The sequence below is a fragment of the Piliocolobus tephrosceles genome, chromosome 6 (assembly GCF_002776525.5).
Source record: "Piliocolobus tephrosceles isolate RC106 chromosome 6, ASM277652v3, whole genome shotgun sequence".
NCBI classification, from domain to species: domain Eukaryota; kingdom Metazoa; phylum Chordata; class Mammalia; order Primates; family Cercopithecidae; genus Piliocolobus; species Piliocolobus tephrosceles.
The window spans coordinates 30,562,421-30,580,075 of record NC_045439.1 but is presented as its reverse complement, the minus strand read 5'-3'; the positions used below and the strand labels follow the sequence as shown (position 1 = coordinate 30,580,075).

General features: G+C 42.2%; 2 protein-coding genes and 1 pseudogene across 10 annotated transcripts in view; 2 read left to right on the top strand and 1 right to left on the bottom strand.

The window, feature by feature from the left end:
* TTLL5 (tubulin tyrosine ligase like 5) overlaps window positions 1-11,870 on the top strand; it is a 301,096-nt gene extending 289,226 nt beyond the window's left edge. For all 9 annotated transcript variants that reach the window (XM_023184491.2, XM_023184480.2, XM_023184475.2 and 6 more), the window contains one exon: window positions 11,216-11,870. In XM_023184491.2, coding sequence (XP_023040259.2) covers window positions 11,216-11,238 — 23 coding nt within the window. In that variant the 3' untranslated portion in view covers window positions 11,239-11,870. The remainder of the gene's footprint in view (window positions 1-11,215) is intronic.
* Window positions 4,614-5,432, top strand: LOC111521244 (annotated as a pseudogene).
* A 3,132-nt stretch (window positions 11,871-15,002) lies between the features above and the next one.
* The window catches only part of TGFB3 (transforming growth factor beta 3), a 20,644-nt gene continuing 17,991 nt past the window's right edge, over window positions 15,003-17,655 (bottom strand). Inside the window, exon 6 of the mRNA XM_026455171.1 lies at window positions 15,003-16,249. Within this exon, the coding sequence (XP_026310956.1) occupies window positions 16,091-16,249 (159 nt within the window). The 3' untranslated portion in view covers window positions 15,003-16,090. The remainder of the gene's footprint in view (window positions 16,250-17,655) is intronic.

Genomic DNA, 17,655 nt, shown 5'->3' with positions numbered 1-17,655 from the left:
AGACAAACAGAGACCCAAATCATGAATGAACTCCCATTCACAATAGCTTCAAAGAGAATAAAATACCTAGGAATCCAACTTACAAGGGATGTAAAGGACCTCTTCAAGGAGAACTACAAACCACAGATCAGTGAAATAAAAGAGGACACAAACAAATGGAAGAACATACCATGCTCATGGATAGGAAGAATCAATATTGTGAAAATGGCCATACTGCCCAAGGTAATTTACAGATTCAATGCCATCCCCATTAAGCTACCAATGACTTTCTTCACAGAATTGGAAAAAACTGCTTTAAAGTGTGGAACCAAAAAAGACCCTGCATTGCCAAGACAATCCTAAGCCAAAAGAACAAAGCTGGAGGCATCATGCTACCTGACTTCAAACTATACTACAAGGCTACAGTAACCAAAACAGCATGGTACTGGTACCAAAACAGAGATATAGACCAATGGAACAGAACAGAGCCCTCAGAAATAATACCACACATCTACAGCCATCTGATCTTTGACAAACCTGACAAAAACAAGAAATGGGGAAAGGATTCCCTATTTAATAAATGGTGCTGGGAAAATTGGCTAGCCATAAGTAGAAAGCTGAAACTGGATCCTTTCCTTACTCCTTATATGAAAATTAATTCAAGATGGATTAAAGACTTAAATGTTAGACCTAAAACCATAAAAACCCTAGAAGAAAACCTAGGTTGTACCATTCAGGACATAGGCATGGGCAAGGACTTCATATCTAAAACACCAAAAGCAACGGCAACAAAAGCCAAAATTGACAAATGGGATCTATTTAAACTAAAGAGCTTCTGCACAGCAAAAGAAACTACCATCAGAGTGAACAGGCAGCCTACAGAATGGGAGAACATTTTTGCAATCTACTCATCTGACAAAGGGCTAATATACAGAACCTACAAAGAACTCAATCAAATTTACAAGAAAAAAACAACCCCATCCAAAAGTGGGCAAAGGATATGAACATCACTTCTCAAAAGAAGACATTCATACAGCCAACAGACACATGAAAAAATGCTCATCATCACTCACCGTCAGAGAAATGCAAATCAAAACCACAATGAGATACCATCTCACACCAGTTAGAATGGCAATCATTAAAAAAATCAGGAAACAACAGGTGCTGGAGAGGATGTGAAGAAATAGGAACACTTTTACACTGTTGGTGGGACTGTAAACTAGTTCAACCATTGTGGAAAACAGTGTGGCGATTCCTCAAGGATCTAGAACTAGAATTACCATTTGACTCAGCAATCCCATTACTGGGGATATACCCAAAGGATTATAAGTCATGCTGCTATAAAGACACATGCACACATATGTTTATTGCAGCACTATTCAAAATAGCAAAGATTGGAACCAACCCAAATGTCCATCAGTGACAGACTGGATTAAGAAAATGTAGCACATATACACCATGGAATACTATGCAGCCGTAAAAAAGGATGAGTCTGTGTCCTTCATAGGGACATGGATGCATCATTCTCAGCAAACTATCACAACAACAGAAAACCAAATACCACATGTTCTCACTCATAGGTGGGAATTGAACAATGAGATCACTTGGACACAGGAAGGGGATCATCACACACCAGGTCCTATTGTGGGAGGAGGAAGGAGGGATAGCATTAGGAGATATACCTAATGTAAATGACGAGTTAATGGGTGCAGCACACCAACATGGCACATGTGTACATATGTAACAAACCTACATGTTGTGTACATGTACCCTAGAACTTAAAGTATAATAAAGAAAAAAGAAAGAAAGAAAGCTGATGTAGCTATATTTATCAGACAAAATAGATTTTTAGGCAAAAAGCATAACAAAAAATAAAGAGGGTCACTGCATTTTGGCTAAAGGTTCACCAAGAAAGTGCTCAACCTTTTCTTGTTAACTTACTTTAGTATATTTAATTTTTTTATTTAATAAATATATATGTATGAAAAGTACATTGGGCAAAAACTTAACAGAACCATAAGAAAAATAGGTAAATCTAGCTTTATATTGGAAGGTTTTAATATAACTCAGTAATTGCTAGATTGAGCAGTCTGATAATAAGTAATGTTTCTGATAATAAGAAAATTTAAGAGGCTGTGCATAGTGGTTCACACCCGTAAACCTAGCACTTTGGGAGGCTGAGGCAGGAGGATCACTTGAGCCCAGGAGTTTGAGGCCAGCCTGGGCAACAAAGTGAGATCCTGTCTCTCCAAAAAAAATTGAAAAATTAGCTGGGCATGGTGGTGTGTGCCTGTGGTCCCAGCCACATGGGAGGCTGAGGCATGGGGATCATTTGAGCCCAGGAGATATAGGCTGCAGTAAGCTGTGTTCATGCCACTGCACTCCAGCCTGGGCAACAAAGAAAAAAAAAATGGAAAGTTTGTCTACATCATTAACAGGCTTGATCTCATAGGCATGTATAGAACATCACACTAAATAACTGCATAATGCACATTCTTTACAAGCTTCTATGGGGGAGTTGCAGAAACTATGTAGTAGGCCTTAAATCACATTTCAAACACTATGTTCCTTGACCACTATGCAATAACAAAAAGATACTGGAAAAATCCTTGTATTTTTGGAAATTAAGAAAAGAGTTAACTAATTTAAAAATCGTAATTGGTGGGGCACAGTGGTTCACACCTGTAATCCCTGCACTTTGGAAGGCCAAGGCGGGTGAATCACCTGAGGTCAGGAGTTCGAGACCAGCCTGGCCAACATGCTGAAACCCCATCTCTACTAAAAATACAAAAATTAGCCAGATGTGGTAGTGGGCACCTGTAATCCTAGCTACTCGGGAGGCTAAGGCAGAAGAATGGCTTGAACCTGAGAGGTGGAGGTTGCAGTGAGCTGAGATTGCACCATTGCACTCCAGCCTGGGTGACAAGAGTGAAATTCCATCTCAAAAAAAAAAATAAGAATAATAGTAATAATTTTAAAATGTTGTTTAACATAAAAAATTGAGAAATGTAGGTAAAGTAATACCTAAAGGAAAACTTATGATTGCAGTGAGGGAAGAGGAGGGGCTGAAAGTTAATGTGCCAAGTATCTGGTTTAAGAAGTTAAAAAAAAAAGAAAAACAAAATAAGTCAAAAGAAAGTAAAAACAAAAAATAATAACAAAGATCTAGAGGAAAATAAACATACAGTTGAGAGGAATGAGTTAGAGACATTATTATACATGCTTCAGAGATTAAACAGATTGCAGGAAGATACTGTGAATAACTTTATGATGATATGCTGATATATTTTTAGAACTTTGGTGAGATGAATACAATTTTAATATTTAACTTACAAATATTTACTCAAGATGGCCGGGCGCGGTGGCTCAAGCCTGTAATCCCAGCACTTTGGGAGGCCGAGACGGGTGGATCACGAGGTCAGGAGATCGAGACCATCCTGGCTAAGACGGTGAAACCCCGTCTCAACTAAAAAAAAAATACAAAAAACTAGCCGGGCAAGGTGGCGGGCGCCTGTAGTCCCAGCTACTCGGGAGGCTGAGGCAGGAGAATGGCGTGAACCTGGGAGGCGGAGCTTGCAGTGAGCTGAGATCCGGCCACTGCACTCCAGCCTGGGCGACAGAGCCAGACTTCGTCTCAAAAAAAAAAAAAAAAAAACAAATATTTACTCAAGGAGAAATACAAAATCCAAATATTCCTTTAATTATTATGGAAACTGAATCAAGAACAAAAATCTTCCCACAAATTAATTACCAGGCTTTTATGTTTTACTGGTGAGTCCTACCAAACATTCAAGGAACAAATATTTCAGTCTATAAACTATTCCAGAGTATAAGAAAAGAGGGAACACTTTCTAACTCTATTATCTTAATATCAAAACCTGGCAAGGACAGTCTACAGAAAATGTTTTAAAATTGCAAGACATTCTTAATTGTGGATAAAAATGCAAAAATTCAGGCCAGGGATGGTGGCTCATGCCTGTAATCCCAGCACTTTGGGAGGCTGAGCCAGGTGGACCATTTGAGGTCAGGAATTCAAGACCAGCCTGGCCAACATGGTGAATCTTGTCTCTACTAAAAATACAAAAATTAGCCCGGCATGATGGTGGGTGACTGTAATCCCAGCTACTTGGGAGACTGAGACAAGAGAAACGCTTGAACCTGGGAGGTGGAGTTTGCAGTGAGCCGAGATCACACTTCTGAACTCCAGCCTGGGGGACAGAATGAGACTCTGTCTAAAAAAAAAAAAAAAAAAAAAAAAAAGACAAAAAATTCCCAATAGAATAATAGCAACTTGAATCTAATAATGTTTAAAAAGTGAATGCATCATGACCAAGTCAGGTTTATCCCAGAGATTCAACAATTGTTCTTTTTTGTGTTTTGTTTTGTTTTGTTTTGTTTTGTTTTGTTTTGTTTTGTTTTTGAGACAGAGTCTCACTCTGTCACCCAGGCTGGAGTGCAGTGGTGTGATCTCAGCTCACTGCAACCTCCACCTCACAGGTTCAAGCAATAATCCTGCCTCAGCCTCCCAAGTAGCTGGGATTACAGGTGCGTGCCAGCACACCCAGCTAATTTTTGTATTTTTAGTAGAGACGGGGCTTCATCATGTTAGCCAGGATTGTCCCGATCTTCTGACCTCGTGATATACCTGCCTTGGCCTCCAGAATTGCTGGGATTACAGGCACGAGCCATTGTGCCTGGCCAACAGTTGTTTAATATTTAGAAATTGACATTAGTCCGAGTGGAGCAAGCGAACTGAGTGGTTGTGTAGTCACGTCTCAGAAACCGGTTACGCTAGCAGCCTGGTTGGCCAACTGACTGAAGAGCAGATTGCAGAATTCAAAGAAGCTTTTTCACTATTTGACAAAGATGGTGATGGAACTATAACAACAAAGGAATTGGGAGCTGTAATGACGTCTCTTGGGCAGAATCCCACAGAAGCAGAGTTACAGGACATGATTAGTGAAGTAGATGCCCAATGGTAATGGCACAGTTGACTTCTGTGAATTTCTGACAATGATGGCAAGAAAAATAAAAGACACAGACAGTGAAGAAGAAATTAGAGAAGCATTCAGTGTGTTTGAGAAGGATGGCAATGGCTCTGTTAGTGCTGCAGAACTTCGCCATGTGATGACAAACCTTGGAGAGAAGTTAACAGATGAAGAAGTTGATGAAACTATCAGGGAAGCAGATACTGATGGTGACGGTCAAGTAAACTATGAAGAGTTTGTACAGATGATGTCAGCAAAGTGAAGACCTTGTACAAAATGTGTTAAATTTCTTGTACAAAATTGTTACTTGCCTTTTCTTTGTCACTTATCTGTGAAAGGTTTCTCCCTACTGCAAAAAAAAAAAAAATGCATGTATAGTAATTAGGACTTCATAAACAATAAATAAATAAAACAATTACAATTGAAAAGTAAAAATTGACTAAGGTAATTTATTCCAGTAACAGATTAAAGGGGGAGAATATGCTTCTTTCAATGGATACAGAATTAGCATTTGTATCTTCATGACTTTTAAAAAAGTTCCTAGGATAGAAGGGAGTTTTCATTACCTAATAATAAAATATCTCTACAAAATCCAACAGTAAACATTGTAATTTTAATTGGGATTCCTTGAAAGTATTCATTCCCTTAAGATGAGGAGCAAGACAAGGGAGCCCACCGTCACTTCTAGTCAGTGATGTCGTGGGAGGGACATCCTTGCCAGTAAAGTAAACCAAGACAAGGCAATGACATAGGATCAGAAAGGAGGAGGCAGATCTGTCATTATTCTCAGACAACATATTTGATTGTAAACCCAAAAAGAATGTTCAAATAGATTATTGGCTTTATCAGAGAATTTTCCAAAATCAATTACATTTCTATATTTCTGCACCAACAGGTAGAGCATGTGATTACAGAAAAGATACACTTTACAGAGCATTAAAGCACATACCTAGGAATAAATCTAACAAAAGATACATAAGACCTGTGATTAAAATATACACACACACACACACACCCCTTATCGAGAGACACTTTAAGAAATTAATGGAGAGGCCTACATGTTCATGGATTAAAAGTTACAGTTTGTGGCCTGGTGCGGTGGCTCATGCCTATAATCCAAATACTTTGGGAGGCCAAGGGGGATTACCCAAGCTCCCTAGGAGTTCAAGACCAGCCTGGGCAACATGGCAAAACCCATCTCTACTAAAAATGCAAAAAATTAGCTGGGCGTAGTGGTGCATGTCTGTAGTCTCAGCTTACTCAGGGGACTGAGGCACGAGAATTGCTTGAACCCAGGAGATGGAAGTTGCAGTGAGCTGAGATCACACCGCTGTACTCCAGCCTGGACAACAGAGCAAGACTGTCTCCAAAAAAAAAAAAAGTTACAGTTTTATAAAGATGTCAGTTCTCCCTAAAATTGATTTGTATATTTGAGAGGGTATTAGTTGTTTATTTTTATTTTTTGAAATGTATATGAAAGAGAGAAGAATCCTTATACTCCTATAAAGAATGGGGATGCCAGTAGGGGGCTGTGTGTGACTTGTCTTAACCAGATTACAAGAATTAGCATCAAGCTAACATGCTTGAGAGAGTGTGATATTGACACCAAATAGAGAAACCTAAAACTGGTCTGTATATAGGAAATAACTTATGACCAAGATGCATTGCAGTTAGAGGAGGAAAGGATAGACTTCAATAATAACATTAGGACAATCAGTTATCGTGTAGGAAAAAATGGAATTAGATCTGTGCTTCGAACTGTACGCAATTTCAGGTTGCATTAAAGACTTAAATATGAAAAGCAAAAGTATAAATCTTTTAGAATACATTAGAGGACCAGATCATTACAGTCACAGTAAAAGGAAAGGGCTTGTCAAATCAAAACCAAAAAGTGCAAACCATAAAGGTAAAAACTGATACATTTGACTTGGTTAAAATTAAGAACTTCTAAGATGCCATGAAGATATTGTGGGAGGTTTTTTTTCCCCCTTTGTTTCTTATTCATCAGAGATAGATTCTGAAGATAAGGTTATATTGAGTTTGCTTTGAAAATACTCCAGGAAAAAAATGTGAAGAGATGAAACAAATGGTAGGGTGTTGATCATTATCAAAGCTAAATGATGAGAACATGGAAGTGTATTATATTGTTTTATTTTTTATGTGTGTTTGAAATTTTTTATTTTAAAAACCTTTGTCAGGGCCGGGTGCATTGGCTCACACCTGTAATCCCAGCACTTTGCGTGACCAAGGAGGGAGGATCATTTGAGTCCAGGAGTTCCAAACCCGCCTGGACAACATAGGGAGACCTTGTCTCTACAAAAATTTAAAAAATTAACCACGCCTAGTGGCACACGCCTGAGGTCCCAGCTACTCAGGAGACTGAGGTAGGAGGATCACTTGAGCCCAGGAGGTCGGGGCTGCAGTAAGCTATGATTATGCCACTACACTCCAGCCTGGACAACAGAGTTAAGACCCTGTCTAAAAAAAAAAAGTTTTTTATGTGTTTTTTTTTTTTTTTTAAATAATCCATCCTGTTTTTATGGTGACTGTCCTGGATTTTCTAGAAGTCTTCTAATATTTTTAAAAAACCATATCTGGGCCAGGTGTGGTGGCTTGTACCCATAAACCCAGCACTTTGGCAGGCTGAGACAGCAGGCTCACTACTTGAGCCCAGGAGTTTTAGACCAGGCTGGGCAAAATAGGGAGATTCTATCGCTACAAAAAAACAGAAAAAAAATTAGCTAGGCATGGTGGCACATGCTTGTGGTCCCAGGTACTCAGGAGGCTGAGGCTGGAGGATCGTTTGAGCCCAGGAGGTTGGGGCTGCAAGTAAGCCATGATCATGCCACTGCACTCCAGCTTGGGTGACAGAGCAAGACAGTCTTGAAAATAAATAAATAAATAAATATAAATAAATAAATAACCTCTTCTGAAAAGATCACTTGTTAAGTACATGTCTAAATACAATCTAATTTTTTTCCTGAGTAGCACTTATAAATTAATAAATTACAAAACAATCTCCTTTAAAAAATACCAGGCAGGGCACAGTGGCTAACACTTGTAAAGTCAACACTTTGGGAGGCCAAGGTGGGAGGATTTCTTGAGCCCAGGAGTTCGAGACCAGGCTGGGCAACATGGCAAAACTCTGTCTCTGCAAAAAAGTTAAAAACTAGCCCAGGCATGGTGGCACATGCCTGTGGTCCCAGCTACTCAGGAGGCTGAGGTGGGAGGATTGCTTGAGCCCCTGAGGTTGAGGCTGTAGTGAGCCATGATTCTACCACTGCACTCCAGCTTCAGCAACAATGCAAAACCCTGTCTCAAAAAGCCATAGAGTGAAGACACAAGTCACAAACTGGGTGAAGATGTTTGTAATACATAAAAAGCAGAAAGTTAGTATCCAGATATTTAAGCAAAGAACTTCTAAAATTAAATAAGCAGTTTCTTAGATATGACATCAAAATCATAAGCAACAAAAGAAAATAGACAAACTGGACATGCTCAAAAATTTAAAATTTTGTGCTTCAAAGGACACTATCAAGGAAGTAAAACAACAATCCATGAAATTGAGAAAATATTTACAAATCACGTATATGACAAGGGACTTATATCTAAAATACATACAGAGCGCTTACAATTCAATAATAAAAAAGATGACTCAAGTTTAAAGATGAGCAAAGGAACTGAGCAGATGTTTTGCCAGAGAAGATATACCATGCTAAGAAGCATATAATATGATCCTAAATACCATTAGACACTGGGGAAATAAAACCACAGTGGTCAGCAGCCACCAGCTTGGAGGATCACTTGAGCCAGTTTGAGACCAGCTAGGGCAACACAACAAGACCCCATCTGTACCAAAAAAAGAAAAGAAAAAACACAGCAGTGTAACACTTCATGCCCACCAGAATGGCTGTAATGGAAAAGAGACATTGGAACCTGCATGCACTGTTGGGAGGGATGTAAAATGGTGCGACTGCTTTTGGAAACAGTTTGACAGTTCCTTAAACGGTTTACACAAAGAGTTGCCATATGACCCAGCAATTAATTTCACTTCCGTATCTATACCCAAGAGAAATGAAAACATAATTCAAATATTTGTACATCATTGTTTATAGAAGCATTATTAATAATAGCCAAGAGGTAGAAACAACCCTAATGTCCACAGCTGATGAGTGGATAAATGAAATGTGGGCTACACACAATGGAATATTATTCGGCCGTAACAAAGGAGTAGTGCTGCATACTACAACATAGATGACCCTTAAAAACATTATGCTAAGTGAAAGAAGCCCATCACAAACAACCATTGCATGATTCCATTTATATGAAATATCCAGAATAGGCAAATCTATAGAGACAGAAGGTAGTCTAGACTAATGGTTGCCTATAGCTGAGGGATGAGAGATGTAGGGGTTGGTGGCGAAGAGGTATGGGGTTTATTTTTGGGGTCATGAAAATGTTCGAAGATTGACCATGATGATGGATGCACAACTCAATATAGTATACTAAAAACTGTTGAGTTGTACATGTTAAAGGAATGAATTGTACAATATGTGAATTATATCTCAAAACTTTATAAAAAATCAATAACAATTCAATACGAAGATAAGCAAAAGTCTTATCCACGCATTTCATATAAGAAGAAACATGTATGCACAATAGATACTTGAAAGGTGCTTAACCTCAGTTCTAATCAGGAAAATGCTAATTAAGTCACAGTGGAATAGCATTGAATACTCACATGATTCACAGAAATTATAAACTGAGGCAATACTGCTTCTCCACATGTAGAGATGTGGAGAAGTGGGGATGCTCATGCACTGCCAGAGGGAGTGTAAATTGTATAATCACTTTGGAAAATATGATGGCATTAGAGAGTTGAAGATGCAAGTGTTTATAGCTCAGCAGTTCCCCTCCTAAGTGTATACCCAAAGAAATTCTACCAGTAGTATACTGAGATCACATATGTAATCACAGGAGCATGACAAAATTCAAAGCCACATAAAACTCAACAGTATATTATATAGAGGTATAAAGATCATAAATCTGGCCGGGCGCGGTGGCTCAAGCCTGTAATCCCAGCACTTTGGGAGGCCGAGACGGGCGAATCACGAGGTCAGGAGATCGAGACCATCCTGGCTAACATGGTGAAACCCCGTCTCTACTAAAAAATACAAAAAACTAGCCGGGCGAGGTGGCGGGCGCCTGTAGTCCCAGCTACTCGGGAGGCTGAGGCAGGAGAATGGCATAAACCCGGGAGGCGGAGCTTGCAGTGAGCCGAGATCCGGCCACTGCACTCCAGCCTGGGCGACAGAGCAAGACTCCGTCTCAAAAAAAAAAAAAAAAAAAAGATCATAAATCTGTTTTTTTTAAAGCAAACAAGGGAAGGATAAACACAAAATTCAGGAATGGTGAGAATGGGAAAGAACTGGGAGGGTCTAGCAGGGATGCAGCGTAATGGTAAAGTTCCTTTTCTTAAACCAGATGGTGAGTGTATAGGTGTATATTGGGATTGAGGGGTTGAGGAGAAGGCAAAGTATTATCTGACAATCTGACATTGAGGGAAAATTCAGAAAAACTCAAAAGCATACTTTGAAGAATTTTTTCATGCACTTTAAAAATGCTAATACACTGTGTTTCTAGAAAAGATGGACATATTTAGCATTTTTTAATTTGAAAAGCAAAAGATAAAATGTTTTTGTCCAAGAGAAAAAAGGAAAGAGAACAACACAGAAAAGAAACAGCAGTAGAACCGGGAGTATTTTAGGAAGGTTTCCAACAAAAGTGGTTAAAATTAAGAGCTTTGCGACCGGGCGCGGTGGCTCACACCTGTAATCCCAGCACTTTGGGAGGCTGAGGCGGGCGGATCACGAGGTCAGGAGGTCGAGACCATCCTGGCTAACACGGTGAAACCCCATCTCTACTAAAAACACAAAAAAACTAGCCGGGCATGGTGGCAGACATCTGTAGTCCCAGCTACTCCAGAACTGAGGCAGGAGAATGGCGTGAACCTGGGAGGCGGAGATTGCAGTGAGCCAAGATCGCGCCACAGCACTCCAGTCTGGGTGACAGAGGGAGACTCCGTCTCAAAAAAAATTAAGAGGTTTGCACTTGGAGGCGAACTTCATTTATTTGGGCCACCACTTCTTGATTCTTCTGTGATGTTAGATAAACCAGACATTGCTGCCTATAAGTAAAACCCCATGCTGTCATTTCATTCATTTCATGGTTGCCTTTCTCTTTTTCAGATCCTGCTCACACTAAAAGATGAACCACAAACACACAGAGAAACAACCTGTTCACCACTCCTGGGTGTGTGACTGAGGGTGAAGCATCCACCAGCACTTCAAGGGGTCCATAGTATTTTCTTTTGCTGCCTCAAAGTCCCCAAAGCCTTCAAGCAGAAGTGGCAGTAGATGGTTGCCAATCAGCCAATGCAGACTTTCACTGGGACAACAGGAAAGCAGATCTTCTGGGTTTTGATGGAACTTGGCAGTGGGGACATTGAGCTGATGCATTATATACCCCATCAGAGCACACGTGTATCTTTTACCCTCCCTTTGCCCCATGCCCCCAACCTGCTTAGGTCTTCTCTGTCCCTTTACTGCTGCTGCACAGAGATGATATAAAAGAGGCTCTTTGGCTATTTGTATTTTGCTTCCTCTTCTTTTCCAGATTGCAGTATGAAGCTTTATTTTCTTTGTACAAGCTTAAAATTCCAACATCATCATCCACCAAAGTTGCTCCTCCCTTTTCGGAGGGTCTAGGGGGAAGGAGGAGCATTGATCACAAATTTCCTAAAGAGAGGAGACAAATTGGTGTACTGTTGACAAGTAGGAGTCAGGGTAAAGGCACCCTTTGGAATTACTGATTTCAAAGATTAATAAAGTAATTCTATTTTTATTTTCTTTTTTTTTTTCCCTTTACTAATTTCCCAACAATCAATGTTCACAAACAGGACTGAAGTAGAACCAGTTTGTTATTTTACTTTGTTGCTGGGCAATTTTTTAAACTTCATTTTAGAAATGTGAGCTGTAAAGAGATGTTTTATTTTTACATTTCATTTCAGCAGATGGTGGGTCCAGGCTATTCCCAGAGGCAGCTCCCGCACCTGGGGAGCGGGCATGTGCAGAGGTCTCCATTATCAGCCCTGGACAGGCAGGCTCACTCAGAGCGTGGGCCTCCAGTGGCTTGAGCCCTGCATCCAGTTGCATGTTGCATACCTCGCAGTTCACCGGAGTGATGCAGCACAGCCCCAGTGCTCTCCCCTCAAGCCTCCGCCGTCTCTCTTCCTCCCCTTGCCTATGTCGTCTGTCTCTGGCTTCTGCTAGAGAAAAGGTTGAGAGTTGGACGGCAGAGTTCACTGAAGGATTAATTTAGCTGCCCTGGGGAGTTATCGAGGGAGAACCCAGAGTCTGGGGCTTCTTCAACAGGGTCCTGTAGACTCAGTGTTGAAATCCAAAAAGAAAATTGACACCTGGCCAGGCGCGGTGGCCCACGCCTGTAATCTCAGCACTTTGGGAGGTTGAGGTGGGTGAATCACGAGGTCAGAGTTCAAGACTAGCCTGGCCAAGATGGTGAAACCTCGTCTCTAATAAAAATACAAAAATTAACTGGGCGCAGTGGCAGGCGCCTGCAATGCCAGCTACTCGGGAGGCTGAAGCAGGAGAATTGCTTGAACCTGGGAAGCGGAGGTTGCAGTGAGCCGAGATTGCGCCATTGCACTCCAGGCTGGGTGACAGAGCAAGCAAGACCCCGTCTAAAAAGAAAAAAGAAAAATGGACACCTAAAAGGACAGAAAAGGGACTTTATTGCCTTCTTAGTGAATGAAAACAAAGGTTTGGGCGCATGGATACATTTTGTTTGCTTGTGAAGGATGAAGTCTGTGGGTTTCAGGAGAGAAGTGAGAATGCATTCCAGATGACCCCAGGACTGCAGAGTAGTTTCAGGACCACCTTAACTATTTGCTTGATTGTTAAGCAAATTAGATTTACAAGTTTCTAGAGAGAGGAGACAAATTGGTGTACTGTTGACAATATGAGCCAGGGTAAAGGCACCCTTTGGAATTACTGATTTCAAAGATTAATAAAGTAATTCTATTTTTATTTTCTTTTTTTTTAGGGGACAAATTAGATTTGGGGACAAATTAGAATTCCTCCATAGTCCCCTGCTGAGGTGTAGAATTGGAAAATAAGGGGTTTGGGAGGACTCACCACATGAATCTTGTGACAAGGGAAAAGAGTATGAGTCCAGCAAAAGAAATTTTAGGCTATAGTGCTTGAAATTGCCCTAGGTAACCAATCAGAATGAAGTCTTCGGCTGATTTGTTACTGCACTTACCATATGCTGATCAGGTGCTAAGATGCCAGATCTCTCCCTTCATGTGTCCAAGTGCTTTCAAGTCATTTTTACTGGGACTGGACTTCACTCGGCAATAAACCAGACAGATCCTATGAGCCCTCCTCCAACGGAGGTGATATTTCCAACGCCACTCTTTACCCTCCCCCTAAACAAGCGTCGATTTTTGAAGACAAACAGTGATTCAAGTTTCTGTAGCACCTGTCAGTAATGTGTAGAATGCGGGGGCTGACTCCCAACCCCGTCCCTATTTGTGTCTGCTGCCTAACCTACAAGTAGAGCTCTGAAGAAAAAGACCATTTGGAATCGCACCACGTTCTGTTTTCTTTGGAATACTCCAGGAAATGTATCTAGCTGCCCTGGTTCATTAGGATGAACCGCAGGCCAACGTTTTAGCGAGTGCTATAAAGCTGGATAAAAGAGGGTTTCATCTGGGGCCAGAAAAATTACTTCCCTTTTCTATATTGAAGCCTCAAGTAAGGACAAGTGATGTCAGGTATAATGCACCACTTCTCAAAATATGTTAATAGTTTTGAGGCAACCTGGACCCTACTGCAGTCCTAAAGGTACCTCTAGAACTGCAGCCTGAAACTGTACGTTTTTAGTAAACCCTTGGGGGTTATCATGCCCAGTGAATTTGAGAATGGTCCTCAGATGAATAGACTGATGCTGGGACAGCAGCAGCCCGTGGCTGACATGCTGAGCTTACTGCATCCCCTGTCTGTGCCCCCAGGCTCCCTGGAGCAAGATGGAATATAATCCCATCAGCCAGGATTTCAGGACAGGGACATAGCCCTCTGAACGATGGTGGAAGTCAGTGGGTGCCACATGGGATGAAGACTGAGAGAGAAACCCTTAGAATTGGCTGGGCGTGGGCAAAGCAGGGAAAAAAAGGTGCTGAACAAACTCACTTCAGTCTTGGAGAACTCCACAAGGAACAAGGGACACACATACATACACACACACACACAGGCACGAACACATCAGACACATCCTTCAGCCTGCACACTTCAGCTTCAGATGGAGTTTTCTTTTACCAGTGGCAAAGTGATCTCACTAGAGGAATGTGTTTCTCAGGAGCTGCTAGATGGCCTCTTGCTCTGTGCCCGCTCACTGTGGACGTCCATACCACAGTGGGATCCACGGCCTCACTCAGAAGAGAGCTATGGTTCCCGGATCCCTGACAAGAGGGCCATAGTCTGAAAAGGGGTTCCTGGTTCGCTCTTTTAGGCTTAGCCTGATAACAGAATTAGCCTCACATTTTTACACCATTTGCCATACACATTTTCTCTTATTCTCAACTGATATGGGTGGGGGGAGATTTTCAAAAACGGTGATGTTGGTAATTTGTGGATAAACCATGTTTCCATATGCAAGGGTTCACACCAGGGGATTCTGCTCAGAGGTATCTGGAGGTCAAATTCATATGCTTTCTGCCAATCTGAGCCGCTGCCTCTGTCTCTGAGAATAATACACTCTGCAAGAAGGAAAGACGCACAAGCAATAGTGCAGTCTTCTCCGCTGGCGGAAGTGTGCCCCCATGTAAGGGTGGTTGCGCTCAGCAGTGCGTTTGGTGATTGAGAGATTCTCTGCCCCAGATTTTGGTTACCTCTGATTAGTAGCCGTGGACATGGAATTAAGAAAAGGGTAATTGAAGGATCTTTATCGAATCAGACATACACCTTAGAATAAGGCTTTTACTGTTCTAGAAACAGTCTTCCAGAAGATGAAATCATCCAAGATTCCCCAAAAATATTTATTTATACAAAGATTTTGAGAGTAATATTCATATTTGTCTTTATACCTCAGTCTATGCGTCTGGGGCCAAGTCACTGTGTGGCACATGTGCAGCTTCCCCGAATGCCTCACATGTTATAGCACCTGCTTCCAGGAACACCAAATGAACACAGGGTCTTGGAGGGGAAGGGGGGAAGAACCCATAATGCCCCGAGGCTGCATGGAACCACAATCCAGAAATGTGCACCCTGACCTGGAAGGCGTCTAACCAAGTGTCCAAGGGGAAATATGATCGAGGGAGAGGTGAGAGGAGGGACCCAGAGGGCAGACAGGAGAGGGTTGATTTCCACCCTTTGCTTCTGCGTTCAGCATATCCAGAAGGCCCGATGTAGTTGATGGCCCAGGAACTGCATGACCTGCATTTTCTCCCTGTAGTGACTCATGATGTTAATTGATGTAGAGGACAGTTTGCAAAAGTAATAGATTTACCCTTAATCCCAGACAGTATAAGATACAGTTCTGGGAATTTGTCTTCATAACCTGTCTTTAAAAAAAAAAAAAAAATGCTTGTCTTGTATAACATAATCCAGATTCCCTAGAGCAGATTTGGTACAGCAATGAGCAAATCCAACCTCAGATCTGAAGTGTCTTCCAGTCTGGCCCTGACCCGGCCATTCTCTGCCCTTCCTCCTCCCTTCAGGGTAGCCCAAATCCCATTGCCACACAACGTCTCGACTTGCCATCCCTTTCCTCTATCCCCATCCCCTCTGTCTGCATCACAGAAAGTCTGTGTTCTGAAGAGTTCAGCCTTCCTCTAACCAAACCCACACTTTCTTTACCACCGTGATTCTCAGAGCCAGCAAGAAAGAAATGTTCCAAAAGGAAACCTCCATCTCAGCCACCTGCCCGGAGCCGAAGGTTGTGGACTCCAGGCCTCTTGGTGAGGTTTGTTGCTTGTGTGTTTCCCGAGGAGCGGGCAGTCAGGCAGTGGCAGTTCTCTCTCCCCTCTCTCTGTCGCAGGTGGGGTCTCAGCTACATTTACAAGACTTCACCACCATGTTGGAGAGCTGCTCCACCTTGGGGGTCCTCCCAACATAGTACAGGATGGTCAGGGGCTCCAGGTCCTGGGGCACGCAGCAAGGCGAGGCAGATGCTTCAGGGTTCAGAGTGTTGTACAGTCCCAGCACCTGGGAAGGGACACGTCAGTGAGAGGTTGGAAGGCCAAGCCTCAGGCCTGGAACCCAGGAACTCTCCCAGTTCAAGGGCAGTCCCAGAGGCTGAGCAAGTGCTAGAATGGCCACGGGTGCTCTTTAAAATGAAGTGTTGGGGGCCGGGCACAGTGGCTCACACCTGTAGTCCCAGGACTTGGGAGGCCGAGCAGGCAGATCACTTGAGGTTAGGAGTTTGAGACCAGCCTGGCCAGCATGGTGAAACCCTATCTCTACTAAAAATACAAAAAAATTAGCCGGCTGTGGTGGCAGGCGCCTGTAATCCCAGCTACTTAGGAGGCTGAGGTGGGAGGATCACCTGAACCCAGGAAGCGGAGGTTGCAGTAAGCAGAAATAGTGCTACCGCACTCCAGCCCGAGTCACAGAGTGAGACTCTGTCTCAAAAAAAAAAAAAAGAGGAACTGTTGGAACCTGGTTTGGGTGAGTGAGTAGTTGGGTAACTGTTGTTCATCCGCAATGACAGAAGCAGAACAACTGCACTTGTTTGGGGTGATCAGTTGAAGCATATGACAGTTACTACACTGATAATTAATTATCTTGGCTTTTTTTTCTTTTTTTTTTTGAGTCAGTCTCATTCTGTCACCCAGGCTGGAGTGCAGTGGTGCAATCTTCACTGCAACTTCCGCCTCCCGGGTTCAAGCGATTCTCCTGCCTCAGCCTCCCGAGTAGCTGGGATTACAAGTGCATGCCACCACACCCAGCTAATTTTTTACATTTTTGGTAGAGACGGGGGTTTCACCATGTTGGCCAGGCTGGTCTCGAACTCCTGACCTTGGGATCCACCCACCTTGGCCTCCCAAAGTGCTGGGATTACAGGCGTGAGCCACGGCGCCCAGCCTATCTTGGCTTTTAAGAAAACAACTCTTATATTGCTCATCCTAGCTGGAACTGATCACTTTGGTGAGAAATGTTCTCACAAAACATTGCCTTGAGCCATTTAGTAAGTGCCAGAGTGTAGGGCCCCAGACAGGATGCAGAAATAATGAACTAGAAGGAAACATGCTTCACAAATTACTGCCCTATTTTTGATTCCCCTCGAGGGAAAGATAGACTAGTTTCAGGGGTTGTGGACTCTCAGCTATCTCACTTTCTGTTCCTAGAATTTCAAATTAGCTTCTTGTCCATGCTTGTTGTTGTCTTTCAGAGTAAGTTTTCTACATTCGAGAGGCTGGAATGATCAGAGTTCTGGTAGAAGCCTTTCTACTTCAGTGTTCCTTGCCAGCCACATGCACATATCTCTGACATAGGGTAACACGTGGCAGTTAATTAATTACTATGGTACAGAGAGCTTTAGATAAAGCAAATTAAAAGGCTGGTTGAAACTATGGTAGGAATTTAAAAGGGCGGAATGTGACTGAGTAGAA